The following is a 21,875-nucleotide window of genomic DNA, read 5'->3' as shown; positions in this document are numbered from 1 at the left end:
GGAGAAGCAGGGGTGACAGGTTGAACCCCAGGCTGCAGCCTGGCAGAAGGAACCAAGGGGAACCCTGGCCCACTTGCAAACATGCCCTGGCCTCCACGGGTCACTATCTCTTGCACAGTTAACAAGCTTCTGTTTTCTCCGTATGCACACATGGCACAAAAAGGAAGCGAACAACCCTGAAGGCCTCATCAGACTGATCAATCAAACCAGCCCTGTGCTGAGCACGTGGGCTGCCCTTCAGTGGAGAAAAATGAAGTCTTACCATTTGGTCAGCAAGGAGCAGGACGGTTTTGAGACTGAACTTCCTAGAGCAAAAGTTGAAGAGGTCTTCCAGGCTGGGTCCCAACAGTTCCATCACCATGACGTTGTAGTCCCCCTCAGCCCCGCACCACCGGATGGTGGGGATGCCCACTGCAAGAGAGTCTGCGTCAGCCCGCCTCCCGTGCATCTGCACTGAGGATGCCCGTGCCTGCGATGCTGATGGGGGGCGGCTGGGCAGGAGCAGTGAGAAGTGACGTGGGGAGAGGCTGGAAGGCCAATTTCACAGTGGGGGTGGAGGGGCTCAGGAGGAAGAGCCTCACTGGCTCCCACAACCGGGTCTCAGTCTCCCTACGACTGACATCCTGCACCAGTATGGTAAAGGTGTCACAGCTAATGACCCAATGCCGATACACTGTCATTAACTGAAGTGTATACTACTCAGGCTTCCTCAGGTTTAACCTCATGCCCTCCGGCTGCTCTAGGACCTGTCCCAACCTCACATGACGAGTAGTCGTCATGTCTCCTTCAGCTGCTCTTGGCCAGGGGGGTCTCTCAGACTTTCCTGGTCTGAACGACCCCGATGGTTTGGAGGAGGGCTGGGCAGTGATGCACGGGCTGTCCCTCTGCTGGCCTGTCTGTCTTTCTCGTTGTTAGTCTGGGCTTGTGGGTTTGGGGAGGAAGACCACAGAGGGGAAGTGCCCTTCTCATCACGTCCCGCCAGGGCTGTGCTGTCGACATGACTCCTCACCATGGCTGTACCCTTGGTCACCTGGCTGAGGTGCGTCTGTCATATGTCTCCACTGGGGAGTTCCTCTTTCCTCCCCTGCCCATGCCGTCCTCCCTGCGGAGATGTCATCACACGTGGCCCTCACTTATGAGGGCTTTTGGGCTCCCTTCCCAGAGGGCAGAGCATTTATATGTACGACTTGGAATGCTTCCACACAGATGTGTCTCTTCTCATCTACTTACTTGCTATTTTTTCCCATCAGTATGAGCCCATGAGTGTCTGTGTTACATTTTGGTCTGTACTCCAACACTGGATCACTTATTCTGTTGCTCCAAGCATCCCAGCCTTGTCTGCTTCTCAGCGAGCAGCTCCTGGGGCCCTTTAATACCCCACCACTGCAGGCTGTTTTGAGCACTGCATTCCTTTCTGGCACTGTAAGATGCTAAATACTTTTGATTTTGATACCAACAGGGCAACTTTTCACTTTTACAAATAAATATTTTAAAAATACATTTTACACATGACATGAGAACAAACTTAACAGAGTCCATAGGTTATAAGGCATAATGTGACAAAAGCTTGTGGCCTACCATGAACACAGAAGCCCAACAGGCCCCAAGCACAAGAACCATAAAGAGCACAACACTGACATACGTGACAAACTGCTCACTAGTGACAAACAGAACACCTTGAAGGCAGCCAGAGGAAAAAGCAGAGTGGAGGAATATCTTCCAAGAACTGAGAAAAGAACTGACAATCTGCCAAAAAAAACCTCAGCAGAGACAAAAGGAAAATATTTTCAGATATACAAAGGGTGATGAATCAATCCCCAGCACTGTGACATGTTAATAGGATGTCCTTCAGGCAGGAGGCAAACGATGCCACATGGAAGTGTGGGGCTACAGAAGCAATGAAGAGCACTGGAAATAACAAAAGTACATTAAAATTTTTTTAAATTTAAAAAGTATGACTGTTTATGGGACTTCCTTGGTGGCACAGTGGTTAAGAACCTGCCTGCCGATGCAGGGGACACAGGTTCTATCCCTGCTCCAGGAAGGTTCCACCTGCCATGCAGCAACTAAGCCCGCGCGCCACAACCTCTGAGCCCATGCCCCAGGGCCCGGAGTCACAACCTCTGAGCCTGTATGCCATGACTCCTGAAGCTCAAAAGTGCCCTGGAACCCACACATGGTAACCACTGAGCCCAAAATTCTGTAACCGCTACTGACGCCTGTATACCTAGAGCCTGTGCTCCACGACAAGAGAAGCACCACAGTGAGAAGCCCACGCATGGCAATGAAGAGCAGCTCCCGCTCACCTTGACTAGAGAAAGCCCACGCAAAGCAACACAGACCCAGAGCAGCAAAAAATAAAATATTAAGACATGACTGCTTAAACAAAAAAAGCAATGCACTGCAGCGTTTACAACATGTAAAGAAAACACATGACACTATCACACAGGCAGGCAAGGCAGCAGTCCACAAGGTCAGGTTCCTCTGCATCCTGCTGGAGATGACAGACCCTAACTGAACCACTAGAGCAACACCACAAAGACACTGAAAAAATTCAACAGAGGAGGTCATCACAAGAAAAATCATTTAGAAATGTTTGAAAAAAAAAAACATAAAAAGCAATTCAAAAAAAGGTTAAAAAGGAAGGAAACTGAAGCAAAGACCAGATGACACAAAATAACAGCAAAGCCAATCCTGTCATTAATCACACTGAGTGTAAACCCCACAGGTAAGGCACACTTCCTCAGACTAGACGGAAAAGAAAGGACCCACACCAAACACTCTTCAGGTACAACTAGGTCACAAGGAGGACAGTGCACCACACCAGCATCAGACGAGAAGGGCTGTGTCAGCATCAGCCATGGCAGACTTGCGCAGAAGAGTCTGTCCAGGGATACTACCAGTCATCTCAGTGATAAAGGCAACAGCTAATCAAGAAAACATATATTCTAAGTGTTCACACAGCTAACAACAGAGCTTCAACATACATGAAGCAATACTGCAAGGAGAGAGACAAATCCACAACCTGACTAGAGACGTCAATCACCCCTCACAGCAGCAGAACAAGCTTTTCCCCCCCAGGGCATTTATCAAGACACATCACATTCTTGTCAGAAAACAAGCTTCAATAAAGTTAAAAAGATTCAAGTTATACAATATATTTTTTCAGAAAACAGTGGAATTCATTTAGAAATAAATAACAGTTCTATGGGAAAAAAATCCTCAAATATCTGGAAGCTAAATAATACAGTTCAAAATAATTTATGGATCAAAAGGGGAATTAGCATTTTGAACTACAGGAAAAAGAAAAATCAGGATTTGAGATGTTGCTATGGTAGGGGGAAAACTTTATAGCCACTAAATGCCTATACTATAATAAACACATCAATGATCTCAGCTTCCATCTTAGGAAAACAGTTAAACCCTAAGCAATCAGAAGTGAAATAAAAGATCACAGCAGAAACGAATGAAACAGAAAACTAGGAAACAAGAGAAAATGACTGAGACCAAAGCTGGTCCTTTGAGCAGACTGTTGATAAGTCTCTAATGAGACTGCAGGGGAAACCAGAGAAGACACGAATTACCAACAGCAACAATGAGGGAATTCCCTGCAGGTTCACTGGTTAGCACTCCGTGCTTTCACTGTTGCGGGGCCAGGTTCTATTCCTGGTCTGGGACCTAAGATCTCACAAGCTGCATGGCACAACCAAAACCACAACAAAATGAAAAACAAATACAACAAAACAAACAGGAACGAGAGGCAACATCACTAGATTCAGGCTTTCCAGGTGGCTCAATGGTAAAGATTCCACCTGCCAATGCAGGAGACACAGGAGACGTGGGTTCAATCCTTGGGTTGGGAAGATCTCCTGGAGTAGGAAATGGCAACCCACTCCAGAATTCTTGCTAGGGTTTTGAAAACCCCATGGACAGAGGAGCCTGGGGGGCTACAGTCCGTGGGGTCACAAAGAGGCAGAATGACCGAGCAATTGAACACGCACAAACATGGGGCAATATAAACAGCTTTATGCCAATACATTCAGTAACTTAGGTGAAACAAGCAAGTTATTTGAAAGATATGAACCAACAAAGCCCTTGTATGCTGCTGGTGGGAACATAAGTACAAGCGGTCTGGTAGTTTCTTCAAAGAGAAAAAACATTCACTACTTTTGGTTCAGCCATTCCATTCCTAGTCACTTACCCAGGAGGAAAAGGATATGAATGTCCATATACACACGAAAGTTCACAGCAGCTTTGTTTGGAGTGCCTGACACCTGGAACAAATCCAAGTGCCCATGAACAGGTGCAGGGATAAAGAAACTAGGCATCCAAGGGAATAACTCTCAGCAATAAAAAGGAGTAACCACTGACACATAAATTCTCAAAAGAAAGTACACACAGTACTACTCGTTGCACAGGAAGCTCTAGAAAATGCAAACCAACCTATAGCAACAGAAGCAGATGACAAAAAGCCGGGGTAGACGAAGCACAAAAGGACCCAACAAGCTTTGAAGAGCAATGGATATGTCTGTCACCTTGATTATGGCAATGGTTTCTTGAGAGGACAGACATGGTAAAATTCTCAAACCACCACACTCAAAACACATGCAGTTTGATCCCTCTCAATAACACTGATTAAAAAAAAAACAACCAAAAAACCAGAATGTTTTAGTTTTCTCTTCATGCTAAAGTCACCTGAGCCATCTGAAGTGGATTTTGGGGTGAGGGGAGGCAGGACTTTCAGCAACCTCAGCCACGTGTGTTCACACGGCCTCCCTCACTGGCCATTACACCTCCTCCACTGAGGTCAGAATCCTGTGCTCACGAGGGTCTTTCTGCAGCTGAGTGTGGCGGCACGGCACTGCAGGCGACATGTGTGACACAGCGCAGACACAGTCCACACCACACTGGTCCACCTGCCTGTCCCAGTAATGTCCTTCACAGCAGTCCCCCTGCCTAGGGCACAATCTAGAACCATGCACTGCCACGCAGTCGTCATGGTTAAGTCTACAACAGTTTTTTAATCTTCTATCAAAGAGAAATTTTTGAAGAGTTCAGGTCAATTCTGAATGGTCCTCAATTTTGGATTTGCCTGATTGCTGGTTCTGACCACCTGACAGATGGAAATCTGCCAGATTTCTCCAACAAAAAGTACTTTTTCTTTGTTACTGTAAGTTATTTTGGCTGTGCCTGCAGGGCATGTGGGATCTTAGTTCCCTCACCAGGTTCTGGACCTGGGTCCTAGGCAGTGAAAGCACGGAGTCTTAACCAGTGGACCACCAGGGAATTCCCCTCTTTATTATTAATACATAATCTGCAACTGATCCTGAAGCTGAAACTCCAATACTCTGGCCACCTCATGCAGAGCTGACTCATTGGAAAAGACCATGATGCTGGGAGGGGTTGGGGGCGGGAGGAGAAGGGGATGACAGAGGATGAGATGGTTGGATGGCATCATGGACTCGATGGACATGAGTTTGAGTGAACTCTGGGAGTTGGTGATGGACAGGGAGGCCTGGCGTGTTGAGATTCATGGGGTCGCAAAGAGTTGGACACGACTGAGCGACTGAACTGAATCTGTGAGGGAAAAAAAAGTAATCTGTGGATGAAGCTTTGAGGGCAGTGTCAATACTTGAACTTGTATCAGGTTGGTGTTAAAGTAACTGTGGTTTTGCATTGCTGAACTTTGCTGTTTAATAATGGAATACATTCTTCAATGCGGTTATGCTACGTACCATTTTAATGTCCATTTCTCACTTTATGTTTTTTTGCTAACGTATTACTTGCTGTTTATTTTACATTTATTTTAGACCATGGAAATGATGCTAGACAAAAAGCAAATTCAAGCAATCTTATTTGAGTACAAAATAGGTCGGAAAGCAGCAGAGACAACTTGCAACATCATCACATTTGACCCAGGAACTGCTAATGAATGTATGTGAAGTTCTGCAAAGGAGACGAGAGCCTTGAAGATAAGCGTAGTGGCTGGCCACCAGAAGTTGACAGTGACAAACTCAGAACATCATCAAAGCTGATCCTCTTAAGAGTACACGAGAAACTGCCAAAGAACTCAAAGTCAACCATTCTGTGGTTGTTTGGCATTTGAAGCAAATAGGAAAGGTGAAAAGGCTTGCTAAGTAGGTGCCTCAAGAGCTGACCGAAAATTTTGAAAAACTGTTGTTCTGAAGTGTCATCTTCTCTTATTCTACAAAACAATGAACCATTCTCAATCAGATTATGACATGCAATGCAAAGTGGATTTTACACCACAACCAGCAACAACTAGCTCAGTAGCTGGACTGAGAAGAAACAGAAGTTCCAGAGCTCTTCCCAAAGCCAAAACTGTACCAAAAACAAGGTCATGGTCACTGTTTGATGGTCTGCTGCCCGTCTAATCCACTATAACTTTCTGAATTCCAGTGAAACCATTACATCTGAGAAGTATGCTCAGCAAATCGATGAGATGCACCGAAAACTGCAATGGCTGCGTTGGGCAACAGAATGGGTCCAATTCTCCACAACACACCCAACTGTACCTCGTGTAACCAATTCTTCAAAAGTTGAACAAATTGGGCTACAAAGCTTTGCCTCATCCACCATATTCACCTGATCTCTTGTCGACCAACAACCTCTTCTTCAAGCATCTCAACAACCTTCTTTTGCAAGCAAAATGCTTCCACAACCAGCAAGAGGCAGAAAACGCTTCCGGAAAGTTGGTCTAATCCTGAAGCACAGATTTTTATGCAACAGATTTGAATAAACAAACTTATTTCTTGTTTGCAACAATGTGTTCATTGTAATGGTTCCTGTTTTGATCAATAAGGATGTCTTTGAGCCTAGTTAAAGTGATTTAAAATTCAGGGTTGGCAGTAATTTACTTTTGTACCAACCTTGTATGTTTGTATCCATCCAATCACCCTTTAAACCTATCAAGTAACAAAACAGTGTCCACAAAGTGGCGAGTTTCCATTCGATTGTTCCTTCTGCCCCTCTGTGGAGCTTAACTTTGTGCAGGCGCCTCTGTATAGAACACTGTAGACTCATGAATTGTGTGTGTGGAGAGCACTGTGGACTCATGAACTCGTCCCTCTTCCATGCGTCATATAAATTTTAGGATTGTGTGCGTGGGTGTGCAGAGTATTGTGGATGCATGAATTCTCCCCTCTTCCATGTATCACATAAATTTTAGGACTATTTGTTCTGGTTCTGTGAAGCATGTCATGGGTAATTTGATAGGGGTCACATCCACTCTGTAGATTGCTTTAAGTAGCATGGCCATTTAAACGCTATTCATTCCTCCAATCCAAAAGCACGGTGTATCTTTCCATTTCTTTAACTCATCCTCAATTTCCTTTATCAACGTTCTGTCGTTCTCAGCATGTATCTTTCACCCTCCTCGATTAGGCTTATTCCTAAGTATTTTATACTATTTGGTATAATTCTTAAAGGACTGTCTTTTCACCTTCCCTTTGTGTGATTCCACTGTTAGTGTAAAGAAACGACACAGACTCCTCTATGTTGCGCCTGTGCCCTGCTGCCTTGATGAATCCATTGTCAGTTCTGGTAGTTTGTATGTGAAGTCGGTACACAGGGTTTTCTACACGTCTACCTGCACATAGGACAATTTTACCTCTTCCTTGCCAATTCGGATACCTTTTCTTTTTTTTTGTCCAAAAGAACTATGTTGAATAGAAGTGCTGAGAATCTCTTCCACATATTATAATCCGTTATTCATGATGAGGCTTTAATTGAAGCCACTTCAAGCGCGTTCCTGTGTCCTCGGGACTCCTGCCAGAGTACCTGTTAGAGGCTAAGCACGTCTTTCCTTTCAGTCACTTGCTTCAGACTCACCGTCCCTCTTCCCGCCTCACCCTGGAATCTGGGCTCCTCTTGGTGGGGAGTGATACTAGAAGCTGCCATCTGGGTGCCGGCTGAGTGTGTGGCATTTATGTCTCGGTCAACCTGGCCCTTCACTGCTCTTCAAATCTGTCAGCCTGTCCCGTGGGAGGAGGGCCCTGCTGGACTGAGTAGAATCCCGAGTCCTCTCTCTGAGCAGCTCTGGGACACAACATCTTGCTGAGTCGTCCTCTCCGTGAACAGAATGTCTCCGCTTGCTTGAGTCCTCATCAGTATCCCCCAATGCATTTTCTACATACAGGTCACACCTGGCTTAGGATTTATTCCTCTGTACCTTATGGTTTGTCTTTCACTACTGTAAACAGTATTATAAGAACAACACTTTGGCCTCTGGACTTCTCTGGGGCCAATAGCCACCTGACCAGGGATCTAGGTTCTTTGTCCAACGAGATGTCTGCAGGTGGCTGTGCCAAGGTGCCAGTGGGTCACTATGCGCCAGGTTCAGCTTCCCATCCATGACCCCTGGGGTCATACCTGACCTCCAAGTAGATGTCTCTAAGCCCTAGAGTGAGCTGTACACAGAGGGCTTATGGAACCTGAAGGAGGGCAAAGCAGCGGAGCTGACCTTTGAGAAGTCCCCCAAGTGAATGGAGTCTCTCCAGTCACCAGTCCTGGTAGGTGTTCTGTAGGTGGAGTGAGAGGCACCAGGGGGCTGAAAGCAGCCACGGTAGGGGCTATCTTTTTGCAATCCAAGGTTTGAGGAGCACAGTGGCAAAAGCAGGGAAAGGGTGAGTAGGGACACTGCCATGGATCTCAGGCAGGGTTCATGGCATCCCCCCACTTCCTTCTTGGCAAGGGGAGGGGTGAGACAGAGGAAGAACGCTCTGGGCAAGTACTTGCGGGCGGGGGGGACATACCTCCAGAACCTGCATACCTCTTGGTCTCCACTCCCAAATTTCCAGCTTTTGCAAGTGGCCAAGACACGGAAGTGTTTTCCTGTGGAAGGCTATGTAGTAATAACACTTCCTGCGTCAGAGAAGGCTGAACACAAGACCACAGGACACGCCACTCTCTCTGGGAACCCCTCTCTCAGGGCTGAAGCAGGCCTCCGCCGCCGGCCTCCTCCTGACCTGTTCTTGGAGATAGGACACGGGACTGAGGACAGGCAGAGACGGCTGGCAACAGCTGCAGACCTGCTAGCCCTGTCCCTCCACCGAAGCCAGCACCACTTGTTTACTGCTCCCCAGGGCCCACCTTCTCAGGATGCCAAGCTGCACTAGCTATGTGCAAATGAACCATCTGCATTTTAACTTTTTCCTTCACAGAAATGCTCCATTGTGTATTTCAGTCTTGAGCAGTCCATTCTCTACCATCAATGCTCCACTGGAGACAAGGTTTTAACTGTTGCCCCATGCGGAAATCAGTTTGAGCAGGAAATGTGGTGTAGACAGGTCAGGAGAGGCAGGACCAGGTGACAGCACCAAGAGGAAACCATGGTTGGGTAAGGGCTGTCTATACGTGTGATGAGGGATTCCCGTTTCAGACCTCCGATCCCAGGCAAAGACTTGCTTCACCTCCCTGAGCCTTCATCAAGGTTCCTGTGTGTCTGTAAAAAGTGGGTTCAAAGGGTACCTCTATCTATACGCAGCTCGAGCTTCCAGGTGAAGATGAAGCAAAATCCTTAGGCTTTAATAATGCTGAGCTTTCTTGCCTTGGCTTCTCAAGACCACAGGCAAGGGCTTCTTCCTAGTGTCCGGCGTCAGCAACCTGCCCCCAGCAGCAGTGGTCAGTGTTGTGGCAGCTGAAGGCAAAGGGCTCAGTTCCCGAGCCAGGACTCTCTGTGCTGGAATGGGGTGGCTGCACTGGAGCACGCGGAGGGATGCGCGTCTGAGGCTGGGCTCTGTCGCCCCAGTGTCTGCCCCTCCACTCACTCTCTGCTGGGGCTTCACAGGAGTTCATGAGTCACTGATCTGGAAATAACACCAGGTAGCTTAGTTGGTGTAGATATAAGGCAGTGGCCTTTTCCCATGTTCTTCTGGGGTTTTGTTGTTTGCAAGCTTCCTACTGTATTCAAAGAAGAGCCAGATAAAAGGCTGTGCACCAGGCAAAGGATCTGAGACACAAATCTGGGGGTGCCCCACCCCCCATCTCAAAACGGGTCTTAAGACCTTCTTTCATGTTCCCTTCCCCCATTTCAGACCAAATCTTCTGTACTAAAAACTTGACTCCTACTCCCTTCTCCATCCTTACCAACACACCTGTACCTTAGTCTGTAGGGGTATCTCCACAACTCAAAATGTTTGTCTAGAAGTACTGAAGCAGCCAGAAATATTCCATTCCTTGTTCCCAACTCCAAGTCAAGGCTGTTACTTGACATGATTCATGACAAATGCACTGCTGAATTTGCATGGATCAAACCTACTTTAATCTCAAATCCTAGGCGAGAGAGAGGCAAGGTGGGTGGGTGGGGCTTCTTTGTAGAAAGTGAGGTTGGGAGACCACTCAGGGGAAGATGTATGTATCTCAAGGTCACTCAGGAGCTTTTGTGCAAGTATAAGAAATGTCTATCCAAGTGGCCAAATGACTGTCTCAGTTCAGTTCAGTTCAGTTGCTCAGTCGTGTCCGACTCTTTGCAACCCCATGAATCGCAGCACGCCAGGCCTCCCGGTCCATCACCAACTCCCGGAGTTCACTCAGACTCACGTCCATCGAGTCCGTGATGCCATCCAGCCATCTCATCCTCTGTCGTCCCTTTCTCCTCCTGCCCCCAATCCCTCCCAGCATCAGAGTCTTTTCCAATGAGTCAACTCTTCGCATGAGGTGGCCAAAGTACTGGAATTTCAGCTTTAGCATCATTCTTTCCAAAGAAATCCCAGGGCTGATCTCCTTCAGAATGGACTGGTTGGATCTCCTTGCAGTCCAAGGGACTCTCAAGAGTCTTCTCCAACACCACAGTTCAAAAGCATCAATTCTTCCGCGCTCAGCTTTCTTCACAGTCCAACTCTCACATCCATACATGACCACTGAAAAAACCACAGCCTTGACTAGATGGACCTTTGTTGGCAAAGTAATGTCTCTGCTTTTCAATATGACTGTTCAACAGGAAACAAATATAACTCCGTGTTCTCTGTTAGACACCAAAGCTTTATTTGAAATCTTGAATTTATGAGGAGGGAGTAGTTTGTCCTCTCCTGGTTCCCCTTCCCCTTGCTCTCCAACTACAGGAGACTTCAGCCTTGGGGCTGCAGGGACGTCACCCCTGGAAAGCAAAGACTCAGTGGCTGACTCTGCTGTGCCCCCACTTCCTTTCTCACTCGCCATGTCCTGTCACATGGGCTGGCTCTTTTCCCTGTCAAATGTAAAGAATAAAGACTCGCTTGCATTGAGGGGAAAAAGAATTTTATTTCCTATCTGACTGTTGTTGGTGTAAAAAGAGAACTAATTTTATACTTTGATCTGAAGTGTCTGGCTCACCACTCTAACTTGTCTTGCTCGTTTCCTATGTAGGAAGTCAGATCATGCACAAGTAAAATTTCTTTCTTTTTTCTCCATCCTTATTCTTTGAAACTTCCCTCTTCTCTGCTAGCTGAGACATGCCAAGTCACACTGGAGAAAAATGATTAATGGCAAGGTTGAAGATGATGTGGATCTAATAGGAGCCCCCTGAGACTGTCCAGGTGAAGGCAAATGTGGGTAACCACCTGGGAACACATCCCTGTGGCTGGGGTGCCACCCTACAGGCCGAGCACCTGCCTGCTTCACAGAATGCCTTTCCACCAATAGGCTCTGCACCAGCGGGTATGGGCAAGGGAGTCACTGTGGCTCCATGCTTAAGAGCAAAACCCTAGAAGCCAGCCAGGGCTCCTCCTCAACACAGGGAGGTCTGTTTATGGAGACACAAGAGCCTATAAACCGCAACGAAATCCATCGAACCACAACTGTGTCAACGTTGAAGAACCTCAGGAACACAGCAGGTCAAAGAGGAAAATTGTAGAATACACACAGTAAGACTGTATTACTCATGTTCAGAAGCGTGTGAACCAGGGAGGCGTGGGGCACGGACCTGCCACTTATCTGCTCTGAGGGTCTGTTTCACTGGCAGCACCGTCTCTTACTGGCGACACCAACACCACCTTATCACCCTAGGATAAGATGCAGTAGAAGCAGGGTGCTCCTCTTCTCCGTTCCCTGGCCAGAGAGGAAGATGCTACGCAGCCTGCTTCACCCTTAGCAGACTGTCTTGCAAACTAAACGCTGAGGTCCAGGCAACAATCAACTCTAAAGCCACTCACAAGAATAACCCCGCTCCCTGTGCACAGACAGCTGCTCCATGACCTCAGAGGTGTGATGCAGCGAGACCAGAAAGCTGAAACGCACCTGGGATGCCAGAGTGCCGCTCCTGGGGCTGGGGCAGGACATGTGAGGCCGCAGGTGAGAGACACAGCCACGGGAGTGCCACCTGGTGACCAGCCACGCCAGGGACACTCAGCTGCCCCTGCTCACTCACCCTTAACACGGGAAATGGATCACTTGGACTGTTATGTGCAGGTCTGGACACTTAATACTTTTTCCCTCATTCAGTCCAAAGATAACCAAAATACATGCCTGGGGATGAAAAACAAGGGATACTGCTAGGTAAATGCTTTCCACTGGATTTGTGGGAAGTTTCAATGTAAACATAGGGACTCAGTATTAATGCAAATACAATTGTTCATGAAGTGTTTGGCAATTCAACCTTAAAACAACTGTAAATACAATGGCCAAACGTTTCTGGGCAATGTCATTAGATTTTAAAAAACTAACTTCTTGCAGGATAATGGAGAAAAAAAAATAGAAACAAACTAAGCAAGGGCAGACAGGCTTTGGGCAGCTGTAGAGAAGTCCTGGGGAGGGCACACAGGTGCCGAAGGCCTTCCTGCTCTCTCTCTCAAGCACATGGGAGTTCTGGGGGTTCATTTTAGTATTCCAATAGCCACGAGCTCCACATGTTTTTAGGTACTGTAAAACCTTTCCTAATAAAAAAGATCATAACTGTCTTAAATATACTGTGGGAACTGACCACGCATGTAAAATGAGAGTGAACTTGGGTGAGAGGCCACCCGTTTCTACTGCCAAGTCACTGGTGGCATTCACCCACCATCAGCGCAGAGCTCCCACCCTTCACCCCTGGCCTGAATTCTCATACAAAGGGCCCACCCTCTCCTCCCAACCCGCCACAAGCCTCGACCAGAAGTAGCTCTGACCTAAACAAAAGATCTCCACTCGAAGGTTTCCCAAGGAGAATGTGCTCTAAATATACTTTGTGGGGTTCTTAGGACTGGAAAGTGCAGTCAGCCTCTAGGTTCTGCCTGGCAGTCCACTTTGTTTTGATAAAAACTGGGTGTCCACCCAACTCCTTCACCAACATAATTAACTTAAAATTATTTCTGCTATTTCAAGTTTTTTAATCTATTGCACCAGCTAGATCTGGGGCTTGTTCCTGATTGCTGACCCTCATGGAGGGCTGCTCTGTAGGAGTGGTCTGGGAGCTACAGTGTTCATGTTCAAATCTGTGTTCTTTAGAAACAGCCTCAGTTTCTTCATTCATTATATGAGAGTGATGATACCTACTGCACAGGACTGTGGTGGAGAACGTGCCAGCACATGTAAAAACACTTTCAACAATACCTGACACTAGTGTGTCTTTTTTTTGCTTTTGCTTTTATTGAAGTAAAATTGGTGTAAAACATATTAGTTTCAAGTGTACAATTTCATCTTTGTATACACTAATAAAAGATGATCACCACTGTAAATCTGGTTACCAAATGCTACCATACAACTGAAACTTTTCACCCACCGCATCCACACCCCAAAACATGTTGTTGTTGTTTTTAAATGCCAACCCCTCCCCTAGGTGGCCTGAGTGAGCCAGCACAGCAGCTCTCTCTAGTGGAGTACTGCAAGGCCACTGTTAACAGGCAGCAACCCAGGCAACACTGTACTACAAGCTAGAGAGGGCAAAGCAAGCCCTGAGCTACAAGTTTTCTCCTATGATGCTGTCAATTTATCAATTGTCTGCAAAGAAGCCCAGAGCTCAGCATAAACAGAAAAAAAACCATATCAGAGATGCACCACCTAAGATGGATACAGAAGGCTGGCCAACAGGAGAGCTATGAGGTTTCCAGGCAGAGGCCTTTATCTCCTTTGCCATCCCCGCTTCATCCCAGCTAGGACAAGCTCACAAAACAGTACCAGCATGGAGCTCTCTGCTCCCGGACAGAATCAGTTTTCTAAAACAAACATTTACATCTTGATAGAATTCACCAAGTGTATATCTGAAGCAAGAGTAAAACCCGATCTACGTGTGGCTAGGGTCAGACAGGAGAATAACTTTTGTAGAATTCTGGTGGGTTTCCATGATCCTACGGGAAGGGCATGGGAAGACTAACGTAAGTGATCTTTTGCATTCTAAAATAGGGGGTTTAAGCGGAAAGTACACGCAGGGGCGTTTAGCAGCATCTGCAGACATTTCTGATCACCCCAACTTGGGGGAGGGGGTGAGGGCCTACTGGTACCTAGGATTGCTGCTCTCTGTCCTCCATGGAGACAGCTTCCACTATAAACAGTAACGCTTCGGAGGAGAGACCCTGTTCTAACCCAAATAAACTCTTTTCTGTTGAGGCAGGATCTTAGTTCTCTGACCAGGGATTGAACCTGTGCCCTTAGTGGAGAAAGCAGAGTCCTAATCACTGGACCACCAGGGAATTCCCTTTGTTGAGTCTTAATCTACTCCACAGATTAATCTACTCCATAGCTCCTCCCTGACATGAGTTCTTCTCCTTCCCTCTGTCCCTGGGCACCCAGCTTCTGAGTTCCCAGAGATGCTGCTCCTCAAATGCACAGGCTTTTCAGTCAGAAGGTTTCATCCAATCCCCATCACCAAGCTCCTTCCACCATGAAGGCCATATCTCAAGTCACCTGTTCCTATTCAGCACCACCTTAAAAGCTGTGTAGACCACACCTGGTGCTTGAGAAGCTCATTGAGGGCCTCCAGAGGGTAGACACACTGGTAGGGTCCTCTGTCAACTTCTCCTGGGCACTGGAGGGGCCAGGGAGTCTCCTGTCTATGTGCCATCCGAGAACCTACAGCTTTTTCTGGTCTCTTAATACCAGGGACAACAGGCACTGGACACCCCCTCTGCAATCACCTCACAGGACTCTGAATGTTGTTTAAGATGTATATGTTGCTAGAGAGACACCTTGTGCTACGTCAACAGAGATATGGTGGTTTCTGGTAGTAGTAGCACAGATTCGGTTTCTGGTAGTACTAGCACAGATTAAACTGCTTTGTGAAGCAAAGATGCCAAGAAGTCACCTCACCAGTCCTCCCTTTCCACCTGACAAAAGTGCCAACACAGACTCTGAAGACAAGCTTTCCTTTGGCAAAGCCCTAGGAGCCTACCCCCATCCCCAACTCTGAAAGTATCATGGGGGCTTCTGCCTTGAAGGGAATAACACAGCTATTCTTCACACACAAAACCCTGTCCCCAGAGAAATTCAAGACATTCAGGGTTGTGCCAAGGCCTTCCAAACTCCCTGGGGAGCAGCACAGGCACACCCTTCAAAATGCTGCAGTGTCTTCAGGACTGAGACCCCCGATAAGACCCCTTCCTGCTCTATTAGCCAAACATCCTCAAAGTCTAGAGAATTCTAAAAGGGAGACTCTGAAATCAGGATGGGTGCTCTCTGACATCAGATACCCTCAAGCCCAAGGAGAGGTTTCACAGAAGCGAGACAGTAACTGAGCTGGAAGGGGTCTCACTCAGGAGGAAGAGTCTGTGGACCATCCCAAAGCTGCCAGTGTGACAGAGACAGCACAGGAGGATCAGCAGGAAGCTTCATGTCAGTGCTGACATAAGCTCGTGTTCAAAGACACCAGTACATAACAAAACCTAAGAAAGGGAATATTCATGCGAAGAGCATTAAATGATGTTGGTCGAGTGAGGCCCTTTGCAGGCCTCTCAGATAGTATCTGAAGGAAGCCACAGGATGGGGTCAAGGGTATGAACGTTCCTGCACCCTTTCCAAATCAACCAGACTGTGATTCATGACATCTGCCATCTCCCTTATCAAACACCACCTTGGTTTTCTTAATAGGTAAAAATCATTACCTCCTCCCTGCATCATTTTGTAGATTTTGCTCTCAATGTGGAGCTGAGGGTGTTTGGTTTTGACACATTCAAGCTTGATGGCAACTTCTTCTCCTGCAGCAATATCCGTACCTTGGCAAAGGAAAAAAAACACAAATGTTAATCATCTGGTATCTCCCACCTAACCCGATGTTACAACACATTGGAGAAACCAGTGCTATGAGAATCTTCTGAGGACAACCAGCTGATGGATGTACTCCACTTTCTACTACAAAATGGTGTCAGCAGTAGATAAATCCTTGTGGGAAAATAACCTTATTTTCACTTTTAAAAACAGGAGTATGTAATATGTATAGAAAAACCTTACATGGCATTATATCACCCACTTCCATATGGTCCTCTGCTGATCACCAGAGACCCAGAGACAGGCTGTACAGTTCTCTCCACAGGACCTCTACTTGGTCTGAGCCTTCTCATCCAGCCTGCTGGTCAGCCTTGCATTCACCCACCCTAGGCTAGACCATAGGGAGTCCCAGGGCAACACATTTCATGTCGACCCCATTTCTCCATGCTTCCTTGAGAGGCCTCAAGGGTGTACAATCCTCTCTCCAGAGGGAAAGCTGGGTTTCCACTGAATAACCACATGGTCTAAGCCCATCTCAGTCCATGTGGCCCAAGTACCAAGCCACAAACAGCAGGGTGGTTCTCAAGGGGGCTTGGTTCCCACGACACGGCAGGAGCCATCATTTGCCCAACACAGGTCAGGCCCAGGGAGACCCAGCACATCCCTTCCCTCCCAGGGACCAGGACACTGCTCTGTGTCTCCCACAGACACTGGATCTGGACTGGGTTTTGTCCTCAAAGCCCTAATCACACCAATGCAATACGTACCTGTCACTCATCTTTTGCCAATTTTGTGCTAAAACTAGCAACATATCTGCTCACACCTCCTGATCACCAGCCCATGACTGAAGATCAGAGGTTTAACCTCACGATCCCATTCTCTTTACTACAATGTGGACTTACATACGTGACAACCACTACCCATGCAGGCTTATCACACAAATGTTCCTGAGTGCCAGTCTGACTCGAAGCTATGCTGCAAGACCCCCCTCGCCCTCCCAAGGCACATTCACTAGAGAATAGTAAAAGCAGTCTTAAAAAGCACATACCTAGGTCTCCCCTTGCTTTCCTCACCAGTTCTAAGTTAAAGCACTTTAATTCTTCCCAGAAGTACGGTTGTTTGTGAAGGAATTAACACTGGCTCCAGCAGCCCAGACGAAACCTAGACCCACGCTGGGCAAAGCAATGTTGCCCGTCCCTGGGAACTCAAGTTTCTCTCTCCATCTGAGTTCAGAGGGGAGACCACGAGTCTGTTTCTTGGAGTTGTGGGGATGAATGGGTTGCTGGTTACAAAGCACACTGAGACACCCGGACAAAAGGCAGAGTAAGGTCAGCAAGCACTAGAACAATGAAGACCTGCAGGAGAGTTGTCTGCTTGATATTCACGAACCCAGTAAATGCCCAAGAAAGAGAAACTTTCTCCTCTAGTCTGCTCAGACAGGTGCTTGAAATGTATCCATTTCTAGTGGCCCTAGGTACAAAGCTGGTCACCAGTGCTGGGGTTCCACGGGAATAACTACCATTTGATCACTGTCAGTGACCACCTTGAATTGAAAAACTCCATTTAACATGCCACAAAAACTCCTGGGCACTCTGAAGAAAGATAGTTAATACATTTTGTGCTTCCTGCCTCAGATTGGGATAATTTACATAATCACAAGAGAAATGATGTCATTTTAAAATGTACTGTGTAAATGGAAAATGACCTCTGAGTTCCTGTGAGGACCTGGAACTCTGAACTGAACTTGCCAGCCCATGAGGAGCGGGTGACTCATCTTTCTAGTTGCCTCAGCTACTCTCCCAAAGCAGGAGCATCAGAAAGTCTCTGACTATAGCACTCTTGCTCTTTCAACTGTGTCTGTTCTGTCAACCTTGCCAAGAGGCATCTCAATGACAACACAGCCTGAGCCTGCACAGGCTACCTACTGAACGTGCACCTTCAAGAAGGCTGAGAACACTTCTAGCTCCACTGTATCATGGTTGATAAAGCTAACATCTGAGTCACCCTGCAATACTGACAAATGACCACAGGCAACTGTGAAACACAGTTGAATTCCAGCCTCCCCTAACATCACACCAGCAACAAAGCCAGCCTCCCCCAAGACCACACAGAGCAAGAGTCAGCTTCACCTAAGATTACACCAGGAAACAGCTCACCTCCATGATTACACCAGCAAACAGAGTCAGCCTGCCCTAGGATTACACCAGAACACAGAGTCCATCCCCTCCACGATCATATCAGCAACAGAGTCAGCCCTCTACAGCATCACAGATGTGAAGGGTGCCCTGAGTCTGATGACTCAAAGAGGAAAGGCTGGACATGGGTTCTCTGCCAAACAGACTTGAGGGCAGCACCCACTCCAGGCTGTCTCCTCTCAAAGGTCTTCACCGCTGGGTGAAGAAGCAGAGCTTCAAGTTCTGTATGTTCCATGGGAACTAAACGTGAGAGACCCCTGAGCAAAACTGAGGTGCACCACCCTGGAGCCCTGCAGTCCTGTCCCAACCCCCCTGGCTGACAGCAGCCGCTGTGCTCTACCGCCAGTGCTGGCCCACATCTTGTCCTCAAACTGCCACGAATCCACAAAGGGGAAATACAGGATAGTGAGGAAGCACCCAAGAGCTCTGATGGCAACATGACACTGCTGCATTTTAATCTTATTTAACAAAAGTGCTCATCTGCCACAACTGGAAATGACAAAACTTGGTCCTTCCACAACAGGTAACTTTTATAAATATTTCTAGATGGGGAACAGAAAAATTTGAAAGGTATTACTTAGCTCTGGGTTCTAGATTCAGAGCACGGCAAAACCAAATGGCACATCATGATTACTCTTAATGTTTGTTTATAGTGAGATGTTTTATTCCCCAACAACCTCAGCTCTTTTGCGCAGTTCCACTGCCGGTCAGACAAGAGTTCCCTCTCACTAGTCTATGTTTAGACACAGGTTAATGCTGGTCCTAGGAAAACAAAATTATGTCCCTCAAGTTGACAGCAAAGACAGAGGATAAATGAAGTGAACTTAACTCTAAGCTTGGCCCTTTCCTGGAAGAGAAAGGTTAACTCCCACTGATGGCTGTCTTATCTTAAGAAATAGGGAGAGGCCTCTCAACAGCAGGTCAAAAGTTACTCTTGCAGGACAACCACTGACAAAGCAGCTGACCTGGTATCTACAAACACTCAAGCCACCACCGTAAAGGACACAGGCGTATGAGTACAAGAGCTGCATACTGACAACAGCTTTCCTCTCCTGGCCAGTCAGCCACCATTTTGGAACCTCTACTGCGTGCCAGACACCCCACTGAAGAAAAATGAAAGTCAGAGAAGCGAAAAAACATGAAAACCAAGTATGAAGAGGTTACTAAGCTTTAGCTCCCCCAAAGTGTCTGTGTATATGATAAAGTCAAACCACAAAGTCCACCTGGGTTGAAGACTGGACAGATGGGCCATCCTCTGACAAACTGATTGTCAGGATCAAGTACAAATGCCAACAGCTGGTAGGAAGAAAACCTCCTCCATTCCACCAATCACAAAGCGGGGTGGGTCCAAGGTACTGTAATCACCTCTACAAGCCAAACATGGACAAGAATAGAGCTCCATGAGAACAGGGGGCTCACAGTTTGGGAAAGACTGGAACAAACTGCAGGGCACTGTGCCGAGTGCGCATGTCAGCACAGCAGGCTGCTGGGAAGGGAGGCCAGCTCTGGGCCTTCTTGGTTCATAAGGCATTTAGCAAGCTGAAGGACAGCTCTTAACCCTCAGCTTCAAACATCTGAAAGCGCTACAAAGTCCAAGAAGACCCCAAACCCCACACTCAAAGCAAGGTGGAGGAGTCGTCCAGAGTGATCTGACCTATAGCAAAGTGACAGCAACTGGAACAACTTTTAATTGTCATCATACTATAATTTGTGGGACATAATTTTAAGATGAGAACCAAATTCCTCATTCCTCAACTAATGACTAATTAATTGCCTAAAAAATGGAGGAAAAAAAAACTAAACCCAGAAACAACAGTGGTACAGATGACTCAATACATCCCATGGTCCTTGGACCATAAAAAAGACTGAGAGCTGAAGAATTGATGCTTTCGAATGGTGGTGCTAGAGAAGACTCTTGAGAGTCCCTTGGACTGCAAGGAGATTAAATCAGTCAATCCTAAAAGAAATCAACCCTAATATTCATTGGAAGGACTGATGCTGAAGCTCCAATACTTTGGCCACCTGATGTGAAGACCCAACTCACTGGAAAACACCCTGATGCTGGGAAAGACTAAAGGCAAAAGAACAGGGTGCAGCAGAGGGTAAGATGGTTGGATGGCATCACCAATTCAATGGACATGATTCTGAGCAAACTCTGGGATATAGTGGAGGACAGAGAGCCTGGTGCTACAATCCACAGGGTCACAAAGAGTCAGACACGACTTAGTGACTGAACCACCTCTGACCCACTTTTCCAGTCACATCTCAATCTAACAAGACCATGTCACATTTTTCTCAGTGAGGTAGCATGTAGCCTGAAGCCACCACTACATGGGCCAAGAGCCAAGGCTGATGAAAATAACTGGTTGTATCCAACCACACACAAGTAACTCTAAGTGTACTCCAATGGATGGGCCATGTGGGTACTCATAACCAGCGCTCAAGAGGCACAGTCAATCCATCTTAGGATAAATGTGAAGGAGAAAACTGAAGACAGATCCCTCTGGGACCAGTCAGCATGATGATCTGTATCAAGCACCACTGGTGTGCCCAGAACAAGGTGAGGCCCAAAGGACACACTTGTGAATAAGCCTACAGGGTCTCCTGCAAAACTCTCAACTTCTTTGTGAATGACCTGGTGACAGTGTTCCACACTCTGACTGAACAAAGTTTTGGAAAGCAGAGAGCTGTCTGGCAAGGTTTCAGACCAGAGAACACAAAGTTTCAAAACACTGACTTTTTCCTATCAGTGTAAAGGTGGCTAATGGATTGGCTTTTCAGTATGGCTCCTAGATCCTAGGTTAAAACTTTTGCCAAAATCTATTGTTCTATAAATAAGGCAAACAGCATGCATTTACCCAGCACTTTGCCTCCCGAAACACTGCTGAGAAGGCAACTGCTGACTACCGGACTTAAATATTTAAACAGCAAAACGCAAGTGTCTCTAAAGTGTATTCTACTCAGCAGGGCAGTAAAGCACACACAGATGTGACAGGTTTCCCTATATGGTAAGGGTACCAAAAACAGTTAGGAACTCCGTTAAGTGCTGATTCCTCTTACACTGTCAGCCCAGGAGGTTGTGCATCCTTTTGGGAACTATAGCCAAGTGAGCACACGGACTTGGGACCATCTGAAAGGCATAACCAGAAGCATTACTGACAAACGAAGCTATTCCTGACCCTCCCTGACACCAGCCAAACAAAAACACCAGAGCGGGCTGCGCAAGCACAGAGCATGTTTACCCCCAAACTTGCGCAATGAGAGTCCCTCTGCACACGCACCGCGTGCCAGGCTGGACGTCCCCAAATGTGGGGGTAGGAGTAACTTATATACAATTATTCCTTTGGGAAAACCCAATAAGGTATTTTTAAACTTTCAACTGTAAGGCTCAAGACAACCTTTTATTACACACATGTATATGCGCTTTCTTTCACTGGAAATCTGAAGCCATCCGGAACGTTATGATCTTTCCCCTCGTCTACCTGGAAGAATTTTCATAGCAAAAGGGTAAGCTAATGAGTAGAGCTTTGCCACTTTATTTGCCTCTAAGTCTGCCAACACCCTAACGCT

General features: G+C 46.9%; 1 protein-coding gene across 3 annotated transcripts in view; it reads right to left on the bottom strand.

The window, feature by feature from the left end:
• The window catches only part of CSNK1D (casein kinase 1 delta), a 36,178-nt gene that overhangs the window by 13,262 nt on the left and 1,041 nt on the right, over positions 1–21,875 (bottom strand). For all 3 annotated transcript variants that reach the window (XM_018065410.1, XM_018065411.1, XM_018065412.1), the window contains exons 2-3: positions 16,008–16,118; positions 263–411 (exon numbers count right to left, since the gene is read on the bottom strand). In XM_018065410.1, the coding sequence (XP_017920899.1) occupies positions 263–411; positions 16,008–16,118 (260 nt within the window). The remainder of the gene's footprint in view (positions 1–262; positions 412–16,007; positions 16,119–21,875) is intronic.

The sequence above is a fragment of the Capra hircus genome, chromosome 19 (assembly GCF_001704415.2).
Source record: "Capra hircus breed San Clemente chromosome 19, ASM170441v1, whole genome shotgun sequence".
NCBI classification, from domain to species: Eukaryota; Metazoa; Chordata; class Mammalia; order Artiodactyla; family Bovidae; genus Capra; species Capra hircus.
Note: the sequence above shows the minus strand (reverse complement) of the source record. Positions and strands in the feature narration are given on the sequence as shown.